General features: G+C 33.5%; 1 protein-coding gene and 1 pseudogene across 1 annotated transcript; both read right to left on the reverse strand.

Moving 5' to 3' along the window:
* Nucleotides 1–7,915: 7,915 nt before the first annotated feature.
* On the reverse strand, nt 7,916–9,117 carry LOC127799786 (putative germin-like protein subfamily 1 member 12; annotated as a pseudogene).
* Nucleotides 9,118–21,945: 12,828 nt separating this feature from the next.
* LOC127800068 (germin-like protein subfamily 1 member 11) lies at nt 21,946–23,043 on the reverse strand. Its single transcript, XM_052334475.1, has 2 exons — nt 22,842–23,043; nt 21,946–22,605 (listed from the first exon to the last, which is right to left on the reverse strand). Exons 1-2 carry the CDS (start codon nt 22,963–22,965, stop codon nt 22,070–22,072), a joined length of 660 nt encoding a protein of 219 aa, XP_052190435.1. The 5' UTR covers nt 22,966–23,043; the 3' UTR covers nt 21,946–22,069.
* Between the last annotated feature and the right edge of the window lie 1,007 nt (nt 23,044–24,050).

Here is a 24,050-nt window from a genome sequence, read left to right on the forward strand (position 1 = left end):
GGTCATAACAAAAGTACAACTGTTGAACACTTGGCTGAAGATGTGATTGCTATCCGTGAGGAAGTCAAATAGAAGCTGAAAAAGACAAATGCAAAGTATAAGGTAGCGGCAGATGCTCACCATTGGAATAAATAATTTCAAGAAGGAGATTCAATAATGGTGTTTCTAAGGAAAGAGAGGTTTCCCATCGGTACATACAACAAGTTAAAGCCCAAGAAATATGACCCTTTCAAAGTACTAAAGCAGATCAACCACAATGCTTATATTCTTGATTTGCCAGCCTCCATGGGAATTTTTAGTACCTTCAATGTGGAAAACTTGTATGAGTTCCATGAGGATGATGAGCCACTCTATCTAGACTATAAGTCGGGGTCGAGTTCTTCGGAGATGGAAAGGACTGATGTAAGACAACTAACGAAACAAATAGAAGAAGAATTAGACCAAAAGAAGCAACCCTCTAGGGACGAGAAAATGAGGTGCGACCATAAGGGGAAGAATTGTCATTAGTTTCCATTAGTTCCTATCTTAATTGATTTAATTTTATAATTACAGTTGACATCTATTTTAGTCTTTTTCGTTTTAGGGTTTTTTCAATTACGTTTAGGGTTGCTAATGTTAGGAACTATTTAAACACTTTTCTCTTGTTTGAAGTATAGTTTTCTTTTCAATAAACTTACAACTTTACCCTAAGTTGCTGGTGGAATCCAGTACTCTTCGTTTCCCTAAGGTCTTCGCTTGAAACCTTTACTTCTAGCTGCGTCAAATGATACAGGGGCATGCACCCCTAAAAATTACAATTACCAGGGGGAGGGGCACACCCACATATAAGGCGCCTATTCATAGGGTGAACAGTCGATGTGGCATCACCTAGAAAGCTGTCAACTCGATAGCGAAATCCTCACACCAATCGACTGACAAACTCCCCTAGCCAGTGGAATCCTCACACCAAACCATTTGGGTGCCACAAGGAAAACCTTGCCTTGATACCAAATGATGCAGGGGCATGCACCCTTGAAAACTACAGTTACTAGAGGGAGGGTCACACCCACATATAAGGCGCCTATTCATAGGCTGAACAGTCGATGTGGGATAATTCTCATCCAACATCAATGTGTTCTGCAACCAACTCCCGAGAGGTTGTCACTTCCCCTCCCTCCCCCCATCAGGTTAGGGGTGATCTCTCTCGAGGCCCTTCCTTATCGTGCGCTCCTTCCCCCCTGATTTGGGGTTCTCTCCTCCTCATAAGAAAAAGTGTAGTCATAAGCGTCAGTCAAAATGGGGAAGTGACATACCCCCTGCTCCTTCCCCATGACTTTTGGCGCCTAGAATATTAGGGGTCTGAACCACCCGACTAAGCAGTGGGAAGTCATATCCCTTATCCTCCAACATCATTTAGTGTTCTTCGCCCTCCTTGAAACTCATGTTCAAGAATGTCGTTCTTTAGTTATCTCTAGAAATATCTTATCTAGATGGTCTTGGACTATAAATTATGATCATAGCTTCAACGGTCGTATCTAGTTTGGTTATGATCCGTCACACTTGATGGTGGAAGTTGTATGTAGTTTGAATCAGTTTGTGCATATAAAATGCACTGGTTTGATTAATCAATCGGTTTTCTTTCCGACTTGTTTATACGACTGTTATAATGAAAGATAACTAAAATCGATTAAAAATAAGGTAATAAATTACCTCATTAAGGATAGATAATTAAAATCAGTTACCGTAATTACATTAGTTATGACATAACATTAGACAATAAGATACGTAATAAATATGATTATTTTCATGTTTAATAAATGGTGGGTTCCCTTCACATATAGACGAGGAGGAGGGTATTATTTTATATGTATTTGTATTGACGCCTAAATGCTCTTAGAGCATGAATCTACGTCCATATGTAGTTAGATATCAATTAAATCATATGTATATGTAAGTATGAAAACTAATTAATTTCTCCAAATTAAGCTTCCATTGGTTTAATTTGGTGCTTCAGTACGATTGTGTGTATGATATGGACCATTGCAGACGCAAAATGTCATAGAGAGTGGGTGAGTGATTTTGAAATGCTTAGGTACGTAGTAGCTTTCCTTTTCTTGCCTCGTCCATAAGTACTTTGTCTTAAACAATGGGAAATGTTTCAACCAATGGGAGGATATATCTAAATGTATTAATCTTGAACTGCAACAGCTTGGGTGTCAAAAATTGATAATTTGGGTCATCAAAAGCAACTTAATCTGATTGAACCGTGTGTAACATTTTCCTAAAAAGTTATTTTCACCCCTTGGAGATAATATCTCAATACAAAGTTCTGAAATCTATAAATAAAAGAAATTAATTTCACGACAAATTATGTTACGTTGTGTAAATAATGGCATCACACACCAATAAAACTTGAATTATCATTATTATTGCATATATATAACAATAAATTTGTAGTTGCAAGTGAGTATTTGTCACTAGTTTTGAGTCTCCGGGAAACATGCAAAAGAAGAAACAATTAAGGGTGTGGAGTGAAAGTGTAAAAGTGTACATCCAAGAGAGGGAATGAATTGGATATTTTAAAATTTTTTGCATTTGATAAAAGATTTATATGAAATCTATTTTAAACTTCTTTATACCTTTAAAAAATAATGTTGTGAATGTAAACATAAAATGCTTGCAATGTGCAAATCAAATGCAAGACAAATAAAATCGAAAATACACAAGATTTATAGTAATTTAACACAACTCGGCCTACTCTACTACCTTGGTTTCTCGCCAATGATTTTCTTAAATCCACTAAAGAATCCCTGTTTAGAGAGGTGAGTAGTATCCTTTATAACAATAGCTTTTCAAAGACTTAGTTATAACTTTTATGAAGCTCAACTATAACTTCTCAATAGCTTTTAAACTGGCATAGCTACAATCTTTCAATAACTTTTAATAGACTTAGTTATAATCTTTACTAGTCTTTTATCAGGATGACAAAAAAAAGAAAGAAATAATATAAAAAAATTGAAAAATTAATACATATGCTTTACCCTTTCGAACAGAGGGAGAAACTAAGTACTTTACTATATACTTTTTAAATGCTATCAGGCATATTCAAAGTGTTATCTATCTTGAAATAAGATAATATGTCAAAAAAAAAAAAAATGGGAGAGAAGAGATAATAATAAAAAAATAAAGAGAATAAATAATATAGGATACTCTTATTCCTTTTTTGCTAAAGACAAAAAGGGAGAGAAGAAGTGGAACACATGGGTTAATGTTCATAATCACATTAAAGTTTGTCATTGTAAAAAAGGAGAGATTGTTAAGTTTGATTTTGAGATTGTTTTTGTTGGTCTCTTGGAGTATGGTCACTCAAGAGAATGGTGAATTGAGTGATTAAATTTTTTTTTAATAAATATTCTAGATTAATGATTTTATCGAAAAATATATATTTGATAAATATAATAAATTATATTTTAGATTAATAATAAATATAAGTCACAAGATATAACAAAAATAAATATAATAAGACACAACATAATTTATAGTAGTTCGGTGTCTTCACACACAACTAATCCACTCTCTTAAGGTTTAACTATCCTCGGGGTTCCACTAAAATAATTTTACCAAGATTTTCATACTAGCTCACATTAGAAACTAAATACACACATAGATTACAATGGATTCTAGGCAACCACTATACCAAGATTTTCTTCCTAACTTACCTTGGAAACTAGATTCACCTAAATTTTAATGGTTCTAGGAAACCTATATAATTCACAGTAGTAATTTAAATGTTACAAATAATTTGTCCACACTTGGACACAAATAAGTAATTAAAAACAAATTATACAAGGCAATAATATTTAAATAAATAAATAAATTTGTAACCTTAAGTGGAGAAGTTTTAATTTGTCGTAGAAGACTTAAAGAACTTTTCTCCTCTTACCTTATGGCTCTTCGATAGATGTGCAATAATATTTTAAAAGCTTAGAATTACTTGGATGCTTTACTTGAAAGCGTTTGAGAGCTTTCGGATACTTTGAATATACAATGGAAGCACTTGGATACTCAAAAAATGAGTTTGGGATGGAGTATTTATAAGCATTTTACCCACTAAAGAAATGGTTAATATGAAGTTTGAAATTCAAAAAATGTTTAGATTTTCTCAAACAATAAGAAAATATATCTCACCTTTAATTCAAAATAAATTTACTTTTTACATGACAAATCAATATTTGAAAATTCAAATATAAGCTTTTGAGACATAAATGATTAAAACAAGAAAACATGTTTAAAAGCAATTCTCTTTTAATTCAAAATAAATTTATTTTTTGTATGAGTAAGAGAAAATTTTATATCATAAAAATATTTTTGTTAATCATCAAAACTTAATTAATATGAGCAAGTTGGCTCAACAATTTTGATGATGAATACAAATGCAATACTTTACTTTGATGGTGAAAATATAAATGCAGAACTTTAAATATGTTACTTTAGGGTTAAAAATTTAATCGAGTAAGACTATTTATTAATCAATTAATATGTTTTTACTCGAGTAAAGCCCAATTCACTACCCAAAAAATAAAAAAGGTCAAATTTAGCGACAAATTTTAGACATCGAAAAAATTTCGTTTCTATATGAATATGTGTTTGTTCTGATACCACATGTTAAACATAAATGCTTCACATGATGTATTAAATACACATACCATATAGAACACCAATATCATTAAAGAAGAAGAATATCTCTAACATTCATAAATAATGATAGATATTTGATTGAAACGACAAGCACAAATGCACAAGTCACAAACTAAATCTTCATTTTCTTTTCCACTATCGTGCCTTAACCATTTCTCAATGGGAATAAAATAGTGTGATAGATGCCATAAAGAGAATAGAGGATCTAGTCTTCTCTATATAATGTTAATAGAGTTTCACCCATCACAAAACTTTATTGGGTTTACCCTTATTCTACAAATCATATATATACAAATGGGTTCAAACCCATAAAGGTGTACCAAACCTAATGTCCAATTATGATCATATATAACTCATTGGGCCTCCAAACATTATTAAACTACAGTCCAATTAATTTTTCTGAAAATAAGATACAATTAATATTGCACATATTATAAAAAATTCTAATAGTAAAGACATCAGATGACCCAGTATTGATGGACGAGAGCCATGTTGCTTCGCACAGTAGTAGATCACGTGTGAGTTGTCACAATTAAATTTAAAATTAAATTTTAATATAAAAAATATTTTTTAATAATAATTTAATAAAAAAATTACAACTCACCTTAAAATATATGATATACACTTTCACACCTCAAAAAAAATTTCAACCTTTTCCTATCTATTTCTGGATCTGCCCCCGCCGCGTCTGTCCATTGGCTGTCGGCCGGTCGCACCAGCTTCATCGTCTCTGCTTCCGGCCAGAGTGGTGGGTCCCATACCAATATCTTCCATATCAATTGATTTGCATGAGGTGGACCCCACCAGGCATTAATCTTGCAGCGGGTCCCACTAGCCAGCCCTCTACAAGTTATGAACCCAATGCATTAAATGCATCTCGTGATAAAGGGCCTCAGAAGTCAATTTTGGGCTCTCCACCGACGGGATTTCAGACTTTTGGGCAGAGAGTATTTGGCTGTTGGCAAAGGAAAGGCTCTTGAGGTTGTCACATCATCAAGCTTATGGGGATGGAGCGCCTAATGCCTCTTTACGTAATGAACAATTCGGGCAAAGTGGGCCGAATTATGGGCTGAATTTGGGCAGGATGAAGTCGGGTAACATGCACTTGGGCAGTGGAATTTTGGATTTGGTCAGTGGAAATAATCACGGCAATTCAGCTGGTGTCTCGCGGGGTTTAACCAGTGGTTATCAACAATTTGCAAATTAATCAGGGGGGCCTTGCAGTTGTCAAAATAGTAACATGAATAAGGGTCACTCTGATGATACGGGTACGGGTGATGTCAGGGATGGGAGGGCTAATCCAACACCGGCTCCGGATGTGATGCGGAATCCGAGTAGGGCTCCTCTCCGATCCTGGGCCAATGTCGTTGATTCTTCTTGCCCTCGTGTCCCGACTGAAGTGAAGTATATCCCCCAAATGACAGCTTGCTTTAGTACACCAAGAGTCCACTGTTGAGCGAACTTGAATTATTATTATTATATATATATATACATATTAAAATTTTAATAATTAACAAAAAAAATCAATTTTAGACCACATACAAATCGATAACCCTCAATTTTATTTTTTAATGATTTGTGGTATGGTTTTAATTCAAATAAAGTATGATTAATGAGTTAAACTATTTTGCAAATATTTTTTAAAGGAGAAAACGTTTGTTCAACATTTATAGTTGGTTAGTCGATTATCTATAGCTCATGAGCCGACTAAACAGAGATTATCTCTGCATAAATATTTTCTTCTATGCAACATTAGTCGATTGGGTCGAGTAGTGGTTTTCATTAGTCGACTAAACCTCAAATTAGTCGATTATCCATAACTCATGAGTCAACTAAGCAAAGAGCATCTTTGCATAAATATTTTCTTCTATGCATCATTATTCAACTGGGTTGAGTAGTGTTTTTCTATTAGTCGACTATGCCTTAAATTAGTTAACTATTGAATTTCATGAGTTGACTAAAGATTCTGATTAGTTGACTATCGATATCCAATAGACAGAGAAGTTTAAAAGGAAAGCAGGTCGCCCTAAGAAGTATAAAATCATCTCATTCTTGTTTCTTGAAGTCTCTTAATCACGTTCAAATCTCCAAGAGCCATCTTTAAGAAGTTCAAAACGTCATTACTCTTTCATTCAAGATTCAAGAAGCTTGTGTGATGGATTGCTAAATCAAAATCAAGTTCAAGGCAATTGAAAAGTTGAAGCGCTGAAAAGAGATCGATTCTTTACTTCATCAACTGAGGGTATATTTAGTTTATTCGATTATTGCCTTGTAATAGTTTTTATGTGATTTATTTGTGTCATTGTGAGGACGATTCTTGTAATCATTAAACTGTTGCGTGGATTGTTATCGTTTTCTAGATTGGTTGAAAATCTAGGTGTTTGTGTGTAGTTCTCAAGGTTAGTTAAGGGAAATTCTTGTTGTTGATTGAATTAGTGGAACCCCAAGAGTTGTTGAAATTTTGGGAGAGTAGAGTAGGTGTTTGAGTTATACCAAACCATTATACATCGCCTTGTCTATCATTTATTCATTATTGCTTTTATATCTGCATCTTTATTTGACGTAAAATAGACATAGGTTGATATAGGGTGAATAATCATCTAAAAATTGAAGTGATCGAAAAAAATTTATATAACCACTCAATTCACGTCTCGCTTCTCAAGTGACCATTATTTAAGGGACCAACATCCACTTGTCCTCGGAAGCTCGTGCAGTTGGCGCAGCGTATTGGAAAAATACTCTTGTCCGGTTGGGGCACATGGGGATCTACGTCGGCATCCATCTGAACTACATTAGTCCAGGTCACCAAAAATTTATTGGTGACAGTTCATAGACGTCATCATCTCCATTGCTTCAGTTTAACTTCTTCTTGGAACACACTCTACATCTATCTTCTTACCAAAGACTAGAATCTGTAATAAGTTTAAGTTGCAAGATTTTGTAAACATTTATGTGGAGAATACATGGATAAACATTATATTATATACTACACAAAATTTGATCTTTTCAATATGTTATAGGCATGTAGTGAGACAAACAAAAAATTAATTTTATTATCGAATCATGACAAAGAATTCCAAATAAGAACACACTTATTCATGACAAACTAAACTATTAGCAGACTTTAGACACGTTGCCTGCTTAATTTTCAAGTAATAGACAGGTATGTGGGTTCTTTTATTTTTGTAAGGAATAAATCAAAGGTTCAATTTTTGTCTGATTATTGTCCGACCAAGAGCTAGAAATGGGCTTGGAGATAGTCAACCACCTTCTTGTCCATATGGAATGCCTTGGTTAGAACATTGGGATCAATCTTTGGATTCAACCCAAACACAGCATTTGTGATTTTAATGACCCCAGGATTTTGGCTGCTTAGACCAGCAATTGCAACAGCGTTAGTCTATTCCACATTAATCTGGAAGTGAATGAGACCCTCTGGAAACACGAAAACATCTGCTGAATAGAGTGTTTTGTTAAATAGACGATTTTCTGAACTAGAGGTGATGAAGCCCACATACAAGGCATTTTTCAAGACAACAATGATCTCGGTTGGCAAGGATGTGTGTGTGGCGGGTTAAGCCCGTTGGAAGCATAGTCGAGGTGCACCAAGGAGATACCAAGCGTGTTAAGGCCTGGTATTTGCATCACAGTCACTGGAGTCATAGTTGAACCGAGCGAGTTTCTTGTACTTTGCCGCTTAAGGAGCCTAGAAAAGAAGAAATCTTTAGTTGTAGCTAGCTTCGGGTCCTTGCAAAACTTCCCATTCACAAACACTGCATGAAGGGAAACGACCTTGGTTATTGAGTAACCACTAACTAGCCATACAATGGAAGGCTATACAATTTCGCGTGCGTGTGTGTGGGGGGAAAGAGAAAGACTATAATACCCAGTATTTTATATTGGGGAGAGAAAAAGACTATAATACCCAGTATTTTATATCAAAGGTATTTTAGAAATTGAAGAGTAAAAATGAGGTTTATCATAGTTTCGGGCCAATGTATAATTTTCAAACATAAACGAAAGAGGTAAGTGACCACGTCAGAGCAAATTAAGGAAGATAAAAATTCCAAGGAATTAGGATTTGTCAAAACCAAGAGATTCACAAATATTTGGGATAAAAAATACACGCTTAGGGGCATCCAGGCCAAAGTGTAAAATTCATAAACTGCTCGAAAGAGGTCCAAAAGATGAATTTTCTGGAAACTCTGGGTGGAAATGAAGAGTTTGGAACTTGTAGGCCATAATGGAATTAACAAAAAGTTGAGGGGTGTTAAGGAAATGAGCAAACTGTAGTTGGAAATTAATTAGGGGTGAAAGTGCAAAATTTACAAAAGTAGTGTGAAACCAACTGGCCGCCCTGTTGCTGCCGGTCAACCACCTCTGACTGTCAAAAAGGACACCTGAAGGCTCCAGAATAGCCTCCAGCTCATGATGGTTCATTTGGGGGTGGCCATTGGCCGAGAACGGTAGCGATGTGATCAGATTTTATGGCAGAAGTGACCAGAAATTTGGCCGACCATTTTGAGGGATTTTTCTCATGATTTAGGGCTATTCGAGTGAGTTAAAGGCTAGATGAGTTAAAGGCTAGATCTGGTACTTAAGGGATAAGAATGACCGAGATTTGGTGATTTTCAATCGAGAAAATGAGTATAAAAAGGGGTTGAAGGCGGAGGGTTTCAAAGAAAAATCGAGAGAAATTGTTTGCGTTTTGGCTTAAATTGAGCCACAAGGATAGAGGACTTTTGTTCTTTGAGTTCTAGGAGAAATTTATGGAGAGTATGGAGGGGAATGATATAGGTTTCGAGGGGTTTTAGCAACTTGGTCGAAAAATTAGGCCTCACCGAAGTCGCGCCTGCAACCAGTTGTTCGAGGCTATTTCGATGAGTTTTTCAGCCACCTAAGGACACCCCTAGGATCACCTCGAGAAGTACTTCAAAACTATATAATTAGTTTGGCCGCTAGAAGTAGTCGTTGGTGCCCATTGTCAGAGAAGACAGCCCCGCGCGTGCTACACGCGCGGACTCCATCCTCAGCCACACGTTTGGTGCGTGAGGGCGCGTGAGGTACATGCTTGGTCCGAAATTAATTTTTTTATTTTCCTAAAATTATTTTAGGAATATCTGTGTAAAATTATTTGGTGAAATTATGTGTTAGATATTTATTATGCATTTTCTAAGAAAAGAAAGGTTATGGAAAATAGAAAAAAAATTGAGAAAATTATGGAAAAAATAGAAATATTGATTTCTATAGACACGATGGTAAACATGAGACGATTTGGTCGTTAGAAGAAAGTGTTGGTCCCTTAAGATATGGCCACTCAAGAGGGGTGGTGCATTGAGTGATTAATTTTTTTTCAATTTTAATAAATTTCTTGATTAATGATTTTATTGAAAAATATATATTTGATAAATATAATAAATTATATTTAAGATTAATAATAAATGTAAGTCACAGGATATAACAAAAATAAATACAATGAGGCACAAGATAATTTATAGTGGTTTAGTGTCTTCACATACACCTAATTTACTCTCCCAAGGTCTAACTACCCTTGAGGTTCTATTAAATCAAAATTACCAAGATTTTCACACTAGTTTATTTTGAAAACTAGATACACACCTAGATTACAATGGGTCTAGGCAACCACTAACCACTACATTAAGGTTTTCTCCCTAACTTATCTTGGAAACTAGATTTACCTAGATTTTAATGGATCTAGGAAACTTATACAATCCTTAATAATAATTTAAATGTTTACAAATAATTTGTCCACATTTGGACACAAATAAGCAATTAAGAACAAATTATACAAGGCAATAATATTTAAATAAATAAATAAATTTGTAACCTCAAATGGAGAAGTTCGAATTTGTCATAAAAGACTTGAAGAACTTTTCTCCTATTGCCTTGTGGCTCTTCGTTGAATGAACAATGAATATTTGAGAGCCTTAGAATGCTTGGAAATTAGTTTGAGAGCTTTTGGGAGCTTTAGATGTGTAATAGATACTCAAAAAATGAGTTTGGGGGGGTATTTATAAGCATTTTACCCACTAAAAAAAGGGTTAATATGAAGTTTAAAATTCAAAAAATGTTTAGACTTTTTCAAATAATAAGAAAACATGTCTCACCTTTAATTAAAAATAAATTTACTTTTTGCCTGAGTAATAGAAAACATGTTTAAAACCAATTCTCTTTAATTCAAAATAAATTTACTTTTTATATGAGAAAGAAAAAACATGTCTAAAAGTAATTCTCCTTTAATTCAAAATAAATATATTTTTTGCATAAGTAATAAAATCATTTATCAATAAATGAAAATTCAAACACAAAATTTTGAGACATAAGTGATCAAAAGAAGGAAACATGTTTAAAGGCAATCTACATTTAATTCAAAATAAATTTACTCTTTGTACCCACTTTTAATTTGAAATAAATTTATTTTTTTATATGAGAAAAAATATATTTATATCATAAAAATATTTTTGTTAATTATCAAAACTTAATTAATATGAGAAAGTTGGCTCAACATTCTCCCTTTTTTTTATGATGACAAAAAAATGATTTATGAGGTAATTAATATGATAAAAAAAAATTAAACTCCCTTTTAATTTTATACTATAAGCTCCTCATTTCAAAAATACTAATAGCATAAAAATATTTTGAATATATCTTAATAGATAAAATAATTTTTAAGAGTTTTAAAGACCAAACCTGATTGCCAAATTTGATTGTCTTGATTGCACCTGCTTGATATCCTATCTCTGAGATATATTATTTCTTCACATACACAAAAAAATATCATAATACATTTTTCTACCCTCATACAAAAATAATATACAATTCACACTCTCATACATACAATCTCTCATCTCATAATATCTTACTCTTCTTCTTCTTTTTGTCATAATAAAAAAAAAAGATTATTGACGAAGAAAATAAAGATATATAAACAATATAGCTCATGAGAAAAATATATCGAACATAATCCACAATATTGAGCATAATTCAAAATTACACAACATCAAAGAAAGTATAGTCAAGGGATATAGTAGCATTACAAAATTTACAAATCAGTAATCTAAGGCACCCATGTTGATAGCTTTAAATTTCGCCGATGCTCAATGCTGATGATGGTTGCTGAACAAAACGGATCTAAGTTCATCTATATCACCTAGGAATGGTCGTTGACTGCTGCTAGTTTCAACTGGGTAAAGTTGCAAACTGGCAACTTAGAAATAAGGAAATGACATATTTTTTTCTTGGATGACTGGGTTTTCAAAATTTCAAATAGGGTTTGGATCATCCATGAGGAAAGATCCATTGTCATAATATGGGCTTGAATTGGTTTCTATGTGAAACCAATTTTGAACATTGAGAGGGTTTGTATAAAAGTTTGCAAATATTAATTCCTCCAATAAAGATAGATGAAATTGAAAATTGACGACCTACTATTGGAGGTCAAAAATATAGAATACATAGCCATACATAGGATCTTGAAGCCTAGCTTGAGCTTCATATAAGAGTGTAGCAACTGCCCTATAACGATCACTAACCGGAAGCTAGTCCAGTAGTTTTGAGGCATTACTGGCACAAAAAATCTTATGGATAGCTGCAAAATCAATAGTTCATTCTTCATGACAGAAGTAAGGGGTAAAGACGCATGATTTAGTATATTTTCTTCTTAATATTTTGCAGGCACCGCACGGAGAACTGGGTCCTGACATGATCTTCTAGTTTTTTATTTTATTTTATTTATTTATTTATTATTATTATTATTATTATTATTATTTATTTTATTATTTTTTTAAACAGTGACTTGTCATTGTTTTTAGGGTTTCGATCAACAGAGACGAAAGGGCAAGGGCGAGAGCAAGAGGGCAAGGGAGAAAGTAAGATAGAGTAGTGAGAGGAGAAAGGGGTAGCAAACGACAAAGCAATGAGAAGCGAGTGCGAGGGCGAGGTGCGAAAGCGAGGGAAAAGCAGTAGTAACGAAGTAAGAGAGGCAGGGCAACGAGCGAATTGAGAGGCAATGAGCAGGCCGCGAGTGTAATATTCTAGTATTTTGAGAATAATAATAATTAATTTTTGTGTATTTAAAATATTTTTAACATCCATTAGAGATTATAATCAAGAAAACTAATGGGTTTAGAGTTAATGGGCTAAATTGAAAAATGAAAAGCTAAGTAAATGGACTTAGAGGTAGTGGGCTAAGTTGAAAAAAAAGAAAGGCTAAGTAAATGGGTTCAGAGTTAGTAGGCTAAGAAAGTAGTTTTAAAATTAATGAATTAAATGAAAGAATAATCTATCTAAAAAAAGATTTAGTGAAAAATAATTAAGGTTGTAACGCCCCGTCTTCCCAAAACGAGCATTACCTCGAGATTTTGGGAGTATTTATTTTTTTTTTCAATATCATCATACACACAACATAAGTTTATGATCATTTACCGACAATCCCAATTATACCTTTTCAGCATATCAAAATTTAAAAATTAATAGACTAAGACAGGTATTATTAATCACATCAGCGGAAGCAAGATCGAAACCTCAATGATATGTAACCGACCAACTCCTCTTACAATTAAATATCCAGATCGATGTTTCACATGAAAATATCAAAATATTACATAACCTCTGAACATCGTAATCATAGACAAAAACCTACAAAACTAAACATCGCAGCTGCATCTCGATGACATTCTTTCCCTTGGCGCCACTGCTTTAACCTGGAACGTTTGAATATTTCAGGGACATAGTCCAAATTAGATACTGAATCATCTAAGTGAGAGTTCAAAAACATTTTCATGAATATATGCAAAATCATATATAAATTTGACAAATCATGACATGCCCCAGCCTAAGAGAATCCCACACATCATTTAGCTCTAACCAGGGAAAATGCAATCTCTCTAAAGGCGACACGACCATACTGACCCATTGGAAAACCAATCCTGCTTAAGAAGGGACAACCTCAACATATGAACTTGGGAATCACCCCATTGTCATTGTTAGGCATTACACTCCTGCTCAAAAGCATTCCAAAACCCAACGCAACCCTAGCCCCAAGAGTATCACATCAGCATTATCCTCGGAATCAACGACACCTCGGTATTAATGCTATTGCTCAAAGGAACCTGGGGTGGTGTCCACTCTTAGCCCCGCCACTTGAGCCAACAACCGGGGTGGTGTCCACTCTCAGCCCCGCCACTTGAGTACCGTAGGGTGAAATCTGTCTCAGCCCCGTCTCAAGTGGGTCACATAGCAATAATCCTCGGCAAGCATCCCGAGTGCTGTCACTCGGGGGCCACGTCACAGGATTACAACCCATATCCCATATGGACAACACAACATACCAATGCCGAAAGTCATAACATGCATGACATAAAATCAACATCTCAATGTATGGAATTTACTGTACAAAATCTAACAATGTGAAAATAATCATTTGTAAAACCATCAATAAACCTAGTCATGGGGATGAGCAGTAAACCATTCATACGCCACAAACAAGTTTTTCGATAGAACCACTCACCTTGAATGTATTCGGATTGCCTTGATCCTTGTGCTCTATCTCGATTCTCATGCCAGGCATGCTATAACTCAACCTTGAGCCTCAACGATACCCTAGACATCGTATGCATTCAAAGGGAAATCAATATCTATTTTCCCAATTTTCTCATTATTTTTCTCTAATTTCTTCCTATTTTTCTCTCGATAATTTCAAGTAAATACCTCTTCAAGCATTTTTTCTAAATTTTTCTCCACAAAAATTCATAAAAAAATATTTATAAGCCTATGGAATTTTCTGGAAATTTTCCAGATTTTTCTTCTATTTTCTCAAATTTTCATAATTACTTTTTCTTGAGAAAATTTATTTCTCATTGATTTCCTTCGAATATACTTCAAGAAAAATCACCAAAACTCATAAAATAAATTCCTTGCCTTATGGACTTTTTTCATAATTTTATAAAAATCCCTTATATTTATTTTCCATTTACATTTCCTTTCAAAAATCAAAAATAATTATTTCCTCAAGAAATTTCCAAGATAAAAATTCATAAAAATAAACTATTCATTTTTCATGAATTTATGGATATTTTTCCATAATTTTAATTCCTTTAATTCTATTTTTTATCGAATTTTCTATATTTTTAGCATTTAAAAAAATACTAAAAATACCTCCGGTCATCTTCTTCGGCAACGGTACATCGGAAAATTGAAGCGACGACACCAGGCTGTTCCTCTCCCTTAGTTGATCCCAATGGTACCCATGTTGATCGGAAAAAACCACCGAAAGCCTTCCGATTTGGCCGAAAACAGTTCGCCGAAGCTATCCCGCCACCGAACTCCGACGAATCAAATTAGACTTCGATTCGAACTTTGATTGAGACGAATTTTTCCAGATTTTCTACCCATAGCCTTGCGACCAAAAGCCCCTTAATAGATCCTTCGATCGATCACTCTACAACCTGATTTAATACTCACGCAATATGTATATATATATATATACGGCCAAATGTATATATATGCGAAAACACTCCCTACACTACTCCAAAAACCCTCAAAATTCCCAGAATTGCTCCTCACAACCTGGGGAACAAAAGCCCCTTATCCCTGACCTCTAATTCGCTCCCAAAAGTGAGAAATCCAAAGTAAAATCTTTGATGCAAACCCTCACCAAAACTCAACTATTTATAGCCAATTTCGTCCGTTTTTCCGACCAATTAGAGGCCGTTTCTTTGCCCTTACGCGACTTTGGCCATGCCCTGTCGAAGAACAGCTGCAATCTCCAGATTTTTCGACCACAAATGGCGGCCAGATCTGCCATTTCTGAGCAGATTTTTCAAAAATTACAGTTTGGCCCACTTGAAATTTTCTTTTGCATTTTGATCCTTATCATCAAGCCCCTGATCTTTCCAGCACCATCACTAAGACCCTCAAGATTAGTACTTCTCATTTCTCCCTTGAAACTTAAGAAAAATTACCATTTTGACCTCTCTCGGGCAAATTCAAAAAATTACAGTTAGGCCCGACTGATCATTTTGACCTTTAAATCCACTCTATTCAACCCGAAATCACTTAACGGTTGTTCTATACATAAAATATTAGTCCTAGACACACTCCGTTGACTTTTTGGACGTCGTCTATAACAATTCGGTATTACGACCTAATCGGCAGCTGTATTTTTGCTGTACCGAAAACTATTCCCGATCTCATTTCTTTCGATGCCATAATTCTTTTCTCGGGACGCTGGTTACTGATGTACCATTTTCATTAGACATCTAAGTCCCGAGGTACTTCCTCCAGTTGATTCAACGATTTATTTTACTCTTAAACCCATTTTTCGGTATTTTATGTTCATCTAAATTACGCGGTGACCTTACACAGATATGGGGTATTACAAAGGTGACAAAATAATTAAAGATTATGAGTAAGATTTAGTGAAAAATAATTAAGAAATGTGATAAAATAATTAAAGATAATAGGTGAAATAATTGAGAAATGTAGGAGACAAAGTAGAGTGTGGATAAATAATCAAAGATAATGGTGAAATAATTGAGAAATGTGGGAGACAAAGTAGGGTGTGGAGAAATAATTAAAGATTATGGGAGAGATTTAGTAGAAATTAATTAAGAAATGTGACAAAATAATTAAATATAAGAGGTGAAATAATTGAGAAATGTGGGAGACAAAGTAGGGTGTAGATAAATAATAAAAAATAATAAGTGAAATAATAGAGAAATATGGGAGACAAAGTAGGGTGTGGACAAACAATTAAAGATTATGAAAGAGATTTAGTGAAAAATAATTAAGAAATGTGACAAAATAATTAAAGATAATGGGTCACTACAATTATGTTAAGCTTAATTCAACCTTCTATAAATATAGGAAACTTGAAAGGTTTGAGGGCCTAAATTAGAGAGAGAAAAATTGTAAGAAAAAAGATTTGAGAGTGAGAGAGATTTGAAAAAAAAGAAAGAAAGAAAATAGGAAAAACAAAATATAGAGAAAAATACCAAAAATTCCTAGAAAAATCCTATAGGCTGGGTTTAGTAGTTCTTGTAAAAATTTATGGCAGAAGGCATCGTTGGATACGCAAACCGAGACTTCGTTGTAGTATAGAAGAATACCAAATCGCTCCGCGGGAAGGTGAGTCATCTTTGAAAATTTCTTCAAAAATTCTAAAAATATGAGAATGATATTTTAGAATTGTTGATGATGAAATTGGAAGGGAAATGCATGATTGGTATTTATTATGGATTTTTTAGGAAATAGATGCTTGAAAATCAAAGAGAAAATGAGAAATAAATAGAATATGGATTTTGAAAATTATGAGGAAATTTCTGAAGTTTAGGAATATTGTTTTAGGAATTATTGTGAATAGAAATTGAGAAAATTTTATGAGAAAGTATTTATTTTATAATCTTGAGGAAATAATATGAGGAAATGGGAGAAATTAAGAAAATTAGAGAAAATTATAAATCTGATTTTTTTAAATAATTATGATACCCAGGGTACGTCAAGGTTCACAATTGAGTACAATTGGAAGTTCGACGTGAATTTTGAAGCAAAATTATGCTAGGGGCAAAATTGTCTTTTTGCAAGGTAAGTGGTATTTTTCAACTGGATTTAGTTTTATGAAAATGTCTAATTATAAGTGATACCTCCCAAATGGATTAAGTTTTATGAAAATGCTTGGTTTGTAAGTGGTTCAATTTCCAAAATCCGATTTTATGTAAATGATCTTATCATGTTGTCATGCCTTAATGTGAGTATGTCATGTAGATTGCATTGCATTTATATGTTTGATTTATGAAATATGCATATGAGCATGATGAGATTCACAGTTATATGTTGCATGGGTTTGGAATTAGGTACTGGCGCCGTTGCCTTGCCAATGGTGCACCTATACACCCTGGTCTGGTAGGGAGACTAGAAAAATGCCGGGTAATCTTAAGGTGGAGTCGACACAAACATGAGAGTTATGATATTATGTGCATTGCATACATACATGAGCATTAAATATTTTGTTCCCTTATTTAGATGATTCATCATCTAACTTGGGCTTTGTCCCTAGAATATTCAAATGTTTCAGATAGAGATTGTAGTAGAAACGAGGATAAATGAGGCATGAAATGGCACTTAGCAAAGTGCATGATGAGTTGAATATATGTTATGTAGCCCATGTATTTAAGTTCTACTACTTCGAATTTTGAACGTTTTGAGGAATGATGATGTAGAAGCCTATTTAGGGTTAATGTTAGTTGAGAACTTATGTATTAAGTCATGTTGAGAAATTTATGTTTCTGTGATGTAAAAACTGATTTATGATCAATGTTATGACGTTATGTTCGATTCTAGCTTCCGCATTTGATATTATGATGATTCTCCTTAGAGATAAATGAATTAAAATTTTGGAATGAATAAGAGTAATGATATGGTTTAGTTTTAGTAGTATTGAAAAATAAATAAATAAATATTATCCCAGAATTGTCCTGAGTTATAGCGCGCTGAGAAAAACGGGGCGTTACAGCAAGCGGCGACGACAACAACAAGGATGTAGGTGATTGCAAATGCAATGGACGTTGGGCGACAGTACAAACAAACACAAAAACAAACAAAAATAAATAACGAATAACTGTGAAACCCTAACAAAAACAATCACAAAGACAAACAAATAATAATAATAAAAAAAATGCAAATGAAATGAAGCTCACTGTGAAATCGAATGAGGGAGACTCGGGACACGTGGATCCGATCAATGCTATGGATCTAATTGGCTGCACAATGGAGATGAGACAGTGAACGAGGGAGATACCGAAAAGGGAAAGACGACGATGAACGAGGGAGATACCAGAGGCAGAGAGGTGGCGACGAACGAGGGAGATGTCGGAGATGAAAAGATTTGAGGGAGAAGATTGCTTTCACGATGAAAATCCAGCTGGATTCAAGATCGAACGGTTTGATGTTGAAGAAATTGGTGATTTACAGCAATGTTTTTGGAAGAGATTGAGAGAGAGAGAGAGGGAGAGAGAGATAACAGAGAGAGGGTTCAACCTTATCTGGGTCGGCCCTTTTTTTATTATTTTATTTATTTAATTATTTATTTTATTTTTAAGAATAGAAACAAAATTTGCACAATAGATTTTTCAACTTCAATATTTTAAGCTATCTAAAGGGATTTATTATCTCAAATTGCCTTCTAATTTATTTTTGAAAATTTATTGTGTTCCAAATATAGAAAAATCTTTTGATTTTGGAACTAATTTCCAATCTTCATTTTTCTTGCACAACATTGATCCAAAATTCATGTTATAGTAGTTATTATTATACAGGATATTGGCGTTAAATGGGTGTACAAGACGAAGATCATGTCAGGACTCAGTTCTCCCATTATTATTTATTTGGCAATCCTCTTTGTCTTGTACACCCATTATTATTATTATTATTATTATTATTATTATTATTATTATTAGTTATTTTTTATCAAGTGGGCATGAAGATATTGGAGTCAAATGGGTGTACAAGAAGAAGAGGATTGCCAAAGGAGAAGTGAAGAAATGCAGGATATGTCTTGTTGCCAAAGGCTAAAAGCATGGAGTTGAGTGTAAGGAGGTATTTGCACCTGTTGCTCTCTTGGAAACTATTCGTTTACTCATGTGTTTGGAAGCTCAAATTGATGAAGTGGATAATTTATCAACTTGATGTGAAGTTAGCCTTCATAAATGATGACTATCTTGAGAGGAGGTCTATGTTGAACAATCAAAGGGCTATGTGCTTAAAGGCTAAGAAGATAAAGTCTTGAAATTGAATAAGGCATTGTATGGATCAAAGTATGTGGTGAAAACTTCAAGTACGTGCCATGCTTTTTGGCATAAAAGATTATTAAAGGAACTCTTGCCATGAGAGAAAGCTACAAGGATTTGCATTCATAACAAGCTGAAGCAAGCACTTGCTAGGAGTTTAGTGTTTCATGAATAAATAAAGCATATAGATACAACGTTTCATTTTATTCTAGAGTGTATTGCTAAGAAATAAGTGGAACTTGAGTTTGTAAAGACTCAAGATCAAGTGATAGATATTTTTACAAAGCCCCTCAAATTTGAAGATCTACTAAAAATACGAGGAAGTCTTAAGAGTTAAGAAATTCCAAAAATTAAGGAGAATGTTGGAATTAATAATTTTGTTGTTTACAAGAAGGTTAAGTTCGCATGTCTTTTGTTTCTAGCTAGATGCATGTCGGAGGTGAATGGATATGTGTGGTATCTTGGTAGTACACGTATCTAATATTAAATATAGTTCATGCGTAGGAAGATTAAAGTGGTGCATGTAGTTAGATTTCAAAGACTCATCCATAATCCCAGTATATTTCATTGTCTTTGGAGTTTGAGATATAGTGTATAAAACTAGAACCTCTTCTATATATTCTTCTTCCTTCAACAGGGCAATCACGACTAAATATGCTTAATTCCACCGCCACAAAACAAACTCCTCATGCTACCCTATTAGTCCCAACCCCGCTCTCTCATATTTGGCCCAATTCCATGGGCTTCTATGTTGATTGAAGCAATTGGAACATAGACAAAATATAGATATAGGTGGTGCCTCCTACAGTTGCTCAGTCTCATGATTCGGAAATTCTACTTTTCTCTCTTTAGGGCAGTTCTCTATTCATTGTTTTTAGTTGGTTTTGCTTATTTTGTTTGTTGCTAGCACATTGGAATTTTTGGCTTTTGCAGGCTTAGCATTTGCTTACGAATGTCAACCCCTCAAGGTCCACTTCTTGTAGCCCATTTTCAGGAGTAGTTTAAACTAACTAGATTAGTCCTCTTGTCTTATTATGGTAAGGTGCTTCGGCCTTCATCTCCCAAAGGCCCCATTTTGTGGCTAGCCCTTTCTTGCTCTAGCTAGGTTTGTCTTTAGGCATATATAGGCCAGTTTTAATTCTTTGGTTGGCTAGTTTTGGCCCTTTCCCCTATTTAGCTAGCTTTCTCTCTGTTTCCTTTGTTGAGCTTAAGTCTTGAAATTTTTACGTTGGCAAAAACCTAAAAGCATAATCATAGTATAAGAGACACAGGTTTACCACATAAGTGCTTTGTCTAGGGTTATGCTTTTAAAAGTATTTATAAGTTGAGCATCATATTAGCTTCTTATGATTCACATAGAAAGAAAATTAAGCTTGCGTTCTCTTGTTTTTAGATTATTTTTAGTTTTCAATTTTTTAAAATAATAAAAATGTGTTTACTTTATCATTTTCAAAAATACATTTTTAAAAATAAAAAAAATTATAAAAGAAACTCAAAACAACAAAACAATCTCTAAGTCCAAAACATGGAATATACAATCCATTTTTTATGTTTTGGCTCTAAAAAATAAAAGGAAAAAAAAGGAAAGAAGGAAAAAAAGGAAAAAAATTATTTTTAAATTTTAAAAATAAAATTATATATTTATTTAAAATTTAAAAATATAATATATCTATATTATAATTAAAATATAGAATAAGATATAGTATATTATTAAATATATTACACATATTTTGTATAATAATATTTAATATAAATTATCACTGAGATGTTAATAATTTATTATTTTATTTTAATAATAAAATTTTATTAAAAAGACTTAATTTTATCATTTAAAAAATCAAATTCATTGAATAAAATATCATAAAATAATTTTTCTCAAAATTCTAAAATAAATGTATTTTTTAATTTTATATTTTAAGAAATAATTTTTAAAATGACAAAAAGAACATGTGTTCAATTTTTTAAAAATAGACTATTAAAGCAGAAAATTAAAAATAAATTTAAAACTCAAAATTAAAAATAAAAAATGTAAAGCGAACGCAGTTTAAGATTTTTAAAAAAACTTATATGTAATCTCCCTTTAAACTTATGATTCACCAAACATTCATTTTTTTTTTTTCTAGCTAGAAATATTATGGCGGGAACTACAAATGAAAACAAGAAAGGAACATTGGCACTGCAACGATTAGGACAAGCCCATCTAATAGCAACTGAAAACTAAACTCCTAAATCTAAAGCAACCGTGTTAAGCTAGATGAGAATTTGTTCTAGTTTATATTAAGCAAATTAGTGTCAACAATCCAATGCAGAGATAGTAAGAACTTTGAACTGCCTTGGATTCCTAGGATACATAAAGCAAGATTTTATAACATTTCAGGATATATATAGATAGACTATCATGTCACATACAAGATAGTGACTAATTTAGAGTTCAAAACTATTTCATTGAATCACAATAAGAGAATTTCAAAGAAAAGGGCACTGGAGGTAGCACCAGTATGAACCCACTTATTTGTAGCATTAATTTAATTATTATTAGTTGACCAAAGGGTCCAAATAATATTTGTTTGGTTGTTGTCTCTCAAGAGTTAGAAGACTTCTTGGAGATAATAAACCACCTTTCTGTCCAGTTGAAATGCCTTGGCCAAAACATCAGGGTTAATCTTGGGATTGGACCCAAACACTGCATTCGCAACGGTAATAACCCCAGGATTTTGGCTGCTTAGACCAGCAATCGCAACAGCATTCTTCTTTGCCACATTGAATTGGAAATGAATGAGACCCTCTGGAAACACGAACACATCTCCCGGATACAGGGTCTTGGCAAAGAGACGATTTTCTGGATTGGAGGTGACAAAGCCTACATATAAGGTACCTTCCAGCACAACAATGACCTCAGTAGCACGAGGGTGAGTATGTGGCGGGTTAACCCCAAAGGGAGCAAAGTCGAGTCGGGCCAAGGAGATACCAAGTGTGTTAAGTCCCGGTAAGTTTATCACATTCACTGGAGTCACAGTAAAGCCAAGTTGGTTTGATGTATTTTGACGGTTAAGGAGCCCAGGGAAGAAGAAATCTTCTGGCGTAGCGAGCTTTGGGTCCTTGCAAAACTTCCCGTTCACAAACACTGCATATGATGAAGAGAATTAGGATTGGTTAAAATTCACTAAAATTCGTAGCAAAAAGGAAAAAAAAAAAATAAAAGTCACTAAATATATATAGAGCAAAAAAGTCTCTGGTGATGAACCATGAAACTGAACAATATTTCATGCAGTTGGCTAGTTGATGAAGTTATATATAGTGTTATCCTATGCAGTTTGAACCCGAGAGAGAGAGAGAGAGAGAGAGAGAGAGAGAATGTACCTCCAAATTTGGTGTCATTAACAGCAACACAAAAGTCCTGCAATTGGCTTGGATCAGAAGCATAGGCAAGTGTTGAAGCCAAGGCCAACACAGCCATAGTTACGAAGAAGTGGGTGCCCTTCATTCTCTTGATTTAGGATCTAAACTAACAGTAACAGTAGGGAATAATCAGCGCTTTGGATTTAGAGCTTTTCTTTGTAATTTGTTTGGTTTAGATGATGGATTGGCTAATTACATATATAGACATGGAGTTCATGAATTGGTCAAACATTTTCTTGGTCCTGAATGGGGGAGGGGAGAGGACATTTTTTATTTGAATTAGGATGAATTGACATTTTCTTTCTTCTCAACTAAGACCAACATACATATCCTGATGAAGTTTTCTTCTGTGATTAGGTATCTACTTTCGGCATCAAAATTAAACGTTGATGCTGAACATCATTCAATGAATAAATAATTATCTCCAGATGGATATGAATTCAGCTGAAGCTTGTGAATGGGTAGCTTGATTTCTAGAATCCTATTTTCTGTTCAAAACTGATATTAATATCGAATTAATTTGCAATCTCATCGCTCCTACTCGGGAGAACACGCATTAATTAATGTTAAACAAATAATGAGAACTTAGTCAAAATAAGTACTGCAAAATAATATAATATATAATACGAATTGTCCTAAAATGCATCATATATATATATATATAGAAGATATTTGAGAATTTGAAGAAAACAAAAAATAAGGGATGATCTCCTTACTGTTTTAAGTTCTGTTTCAGTTTTCTAAAACACTGAAAACTTGTTTAATTTCATATTTTCGAAAATGTATTTTTGAAAACAAAAAAAAGTTGTAAAGAAAACTCAAAATAAAAAAAAGTTATTTTGAATGTTCCTGTTGGATTATTAGGAAAAGTTTTTAAATTAGATTACTACAATTTTACTGTAAATAAATAGTGTCAACATCATTAGAAAATGTTTTAAAATTAGATTACTGCAATTTTATTGTAAATAAATAGTATTTAAGCGTGAAATGCGAAAGAACAATCTAAGATGCATTATCAAAAAAACATAAGTGCAAGAGCACGAGAACGTTCTTAGAAAAGATAAATATAAGAGAAATAAATACAAGTTATGACATAGTCTACTATTTCCTCTAAGAAACTAGAATGAAAGAATTGGGAGCAATTATTATGTCATAGAGAAAAGGCCATTA

Source organism: Diospyros lotus, chromosome 4 (genome assembly GCF_014633365.1).
Source record: "Diospyros lotus cultivar Yz01 chromosome 4, ASM1463336v1, whole genome shotgun sequence".
NCBI lineage: Eukaryota > Viridiplantae > Streptophyta > Magnoliopsida > Ericales > Ebenaceae > Diospyros > Diospyros lotus.

What these genes read in the sequence shown, in the direction of transcription:
- LOC127800068 (XM_052334475.1), bottom strand. Translation starts at nt 22,965, where the DNA reads ATGAAGGGCACCCACTTCTTCGTAACTATGGCTGTGTTGGCCTTGGCT. An exon ending in TAATGACACCAAATTTGGAG is followed by an intron (nt 22,606 to 22,841) that starts GTACATTCTCTC and finishes CATCATATGCAG; the next exon opens with TGTTTGTGAACGGGAAGTTT.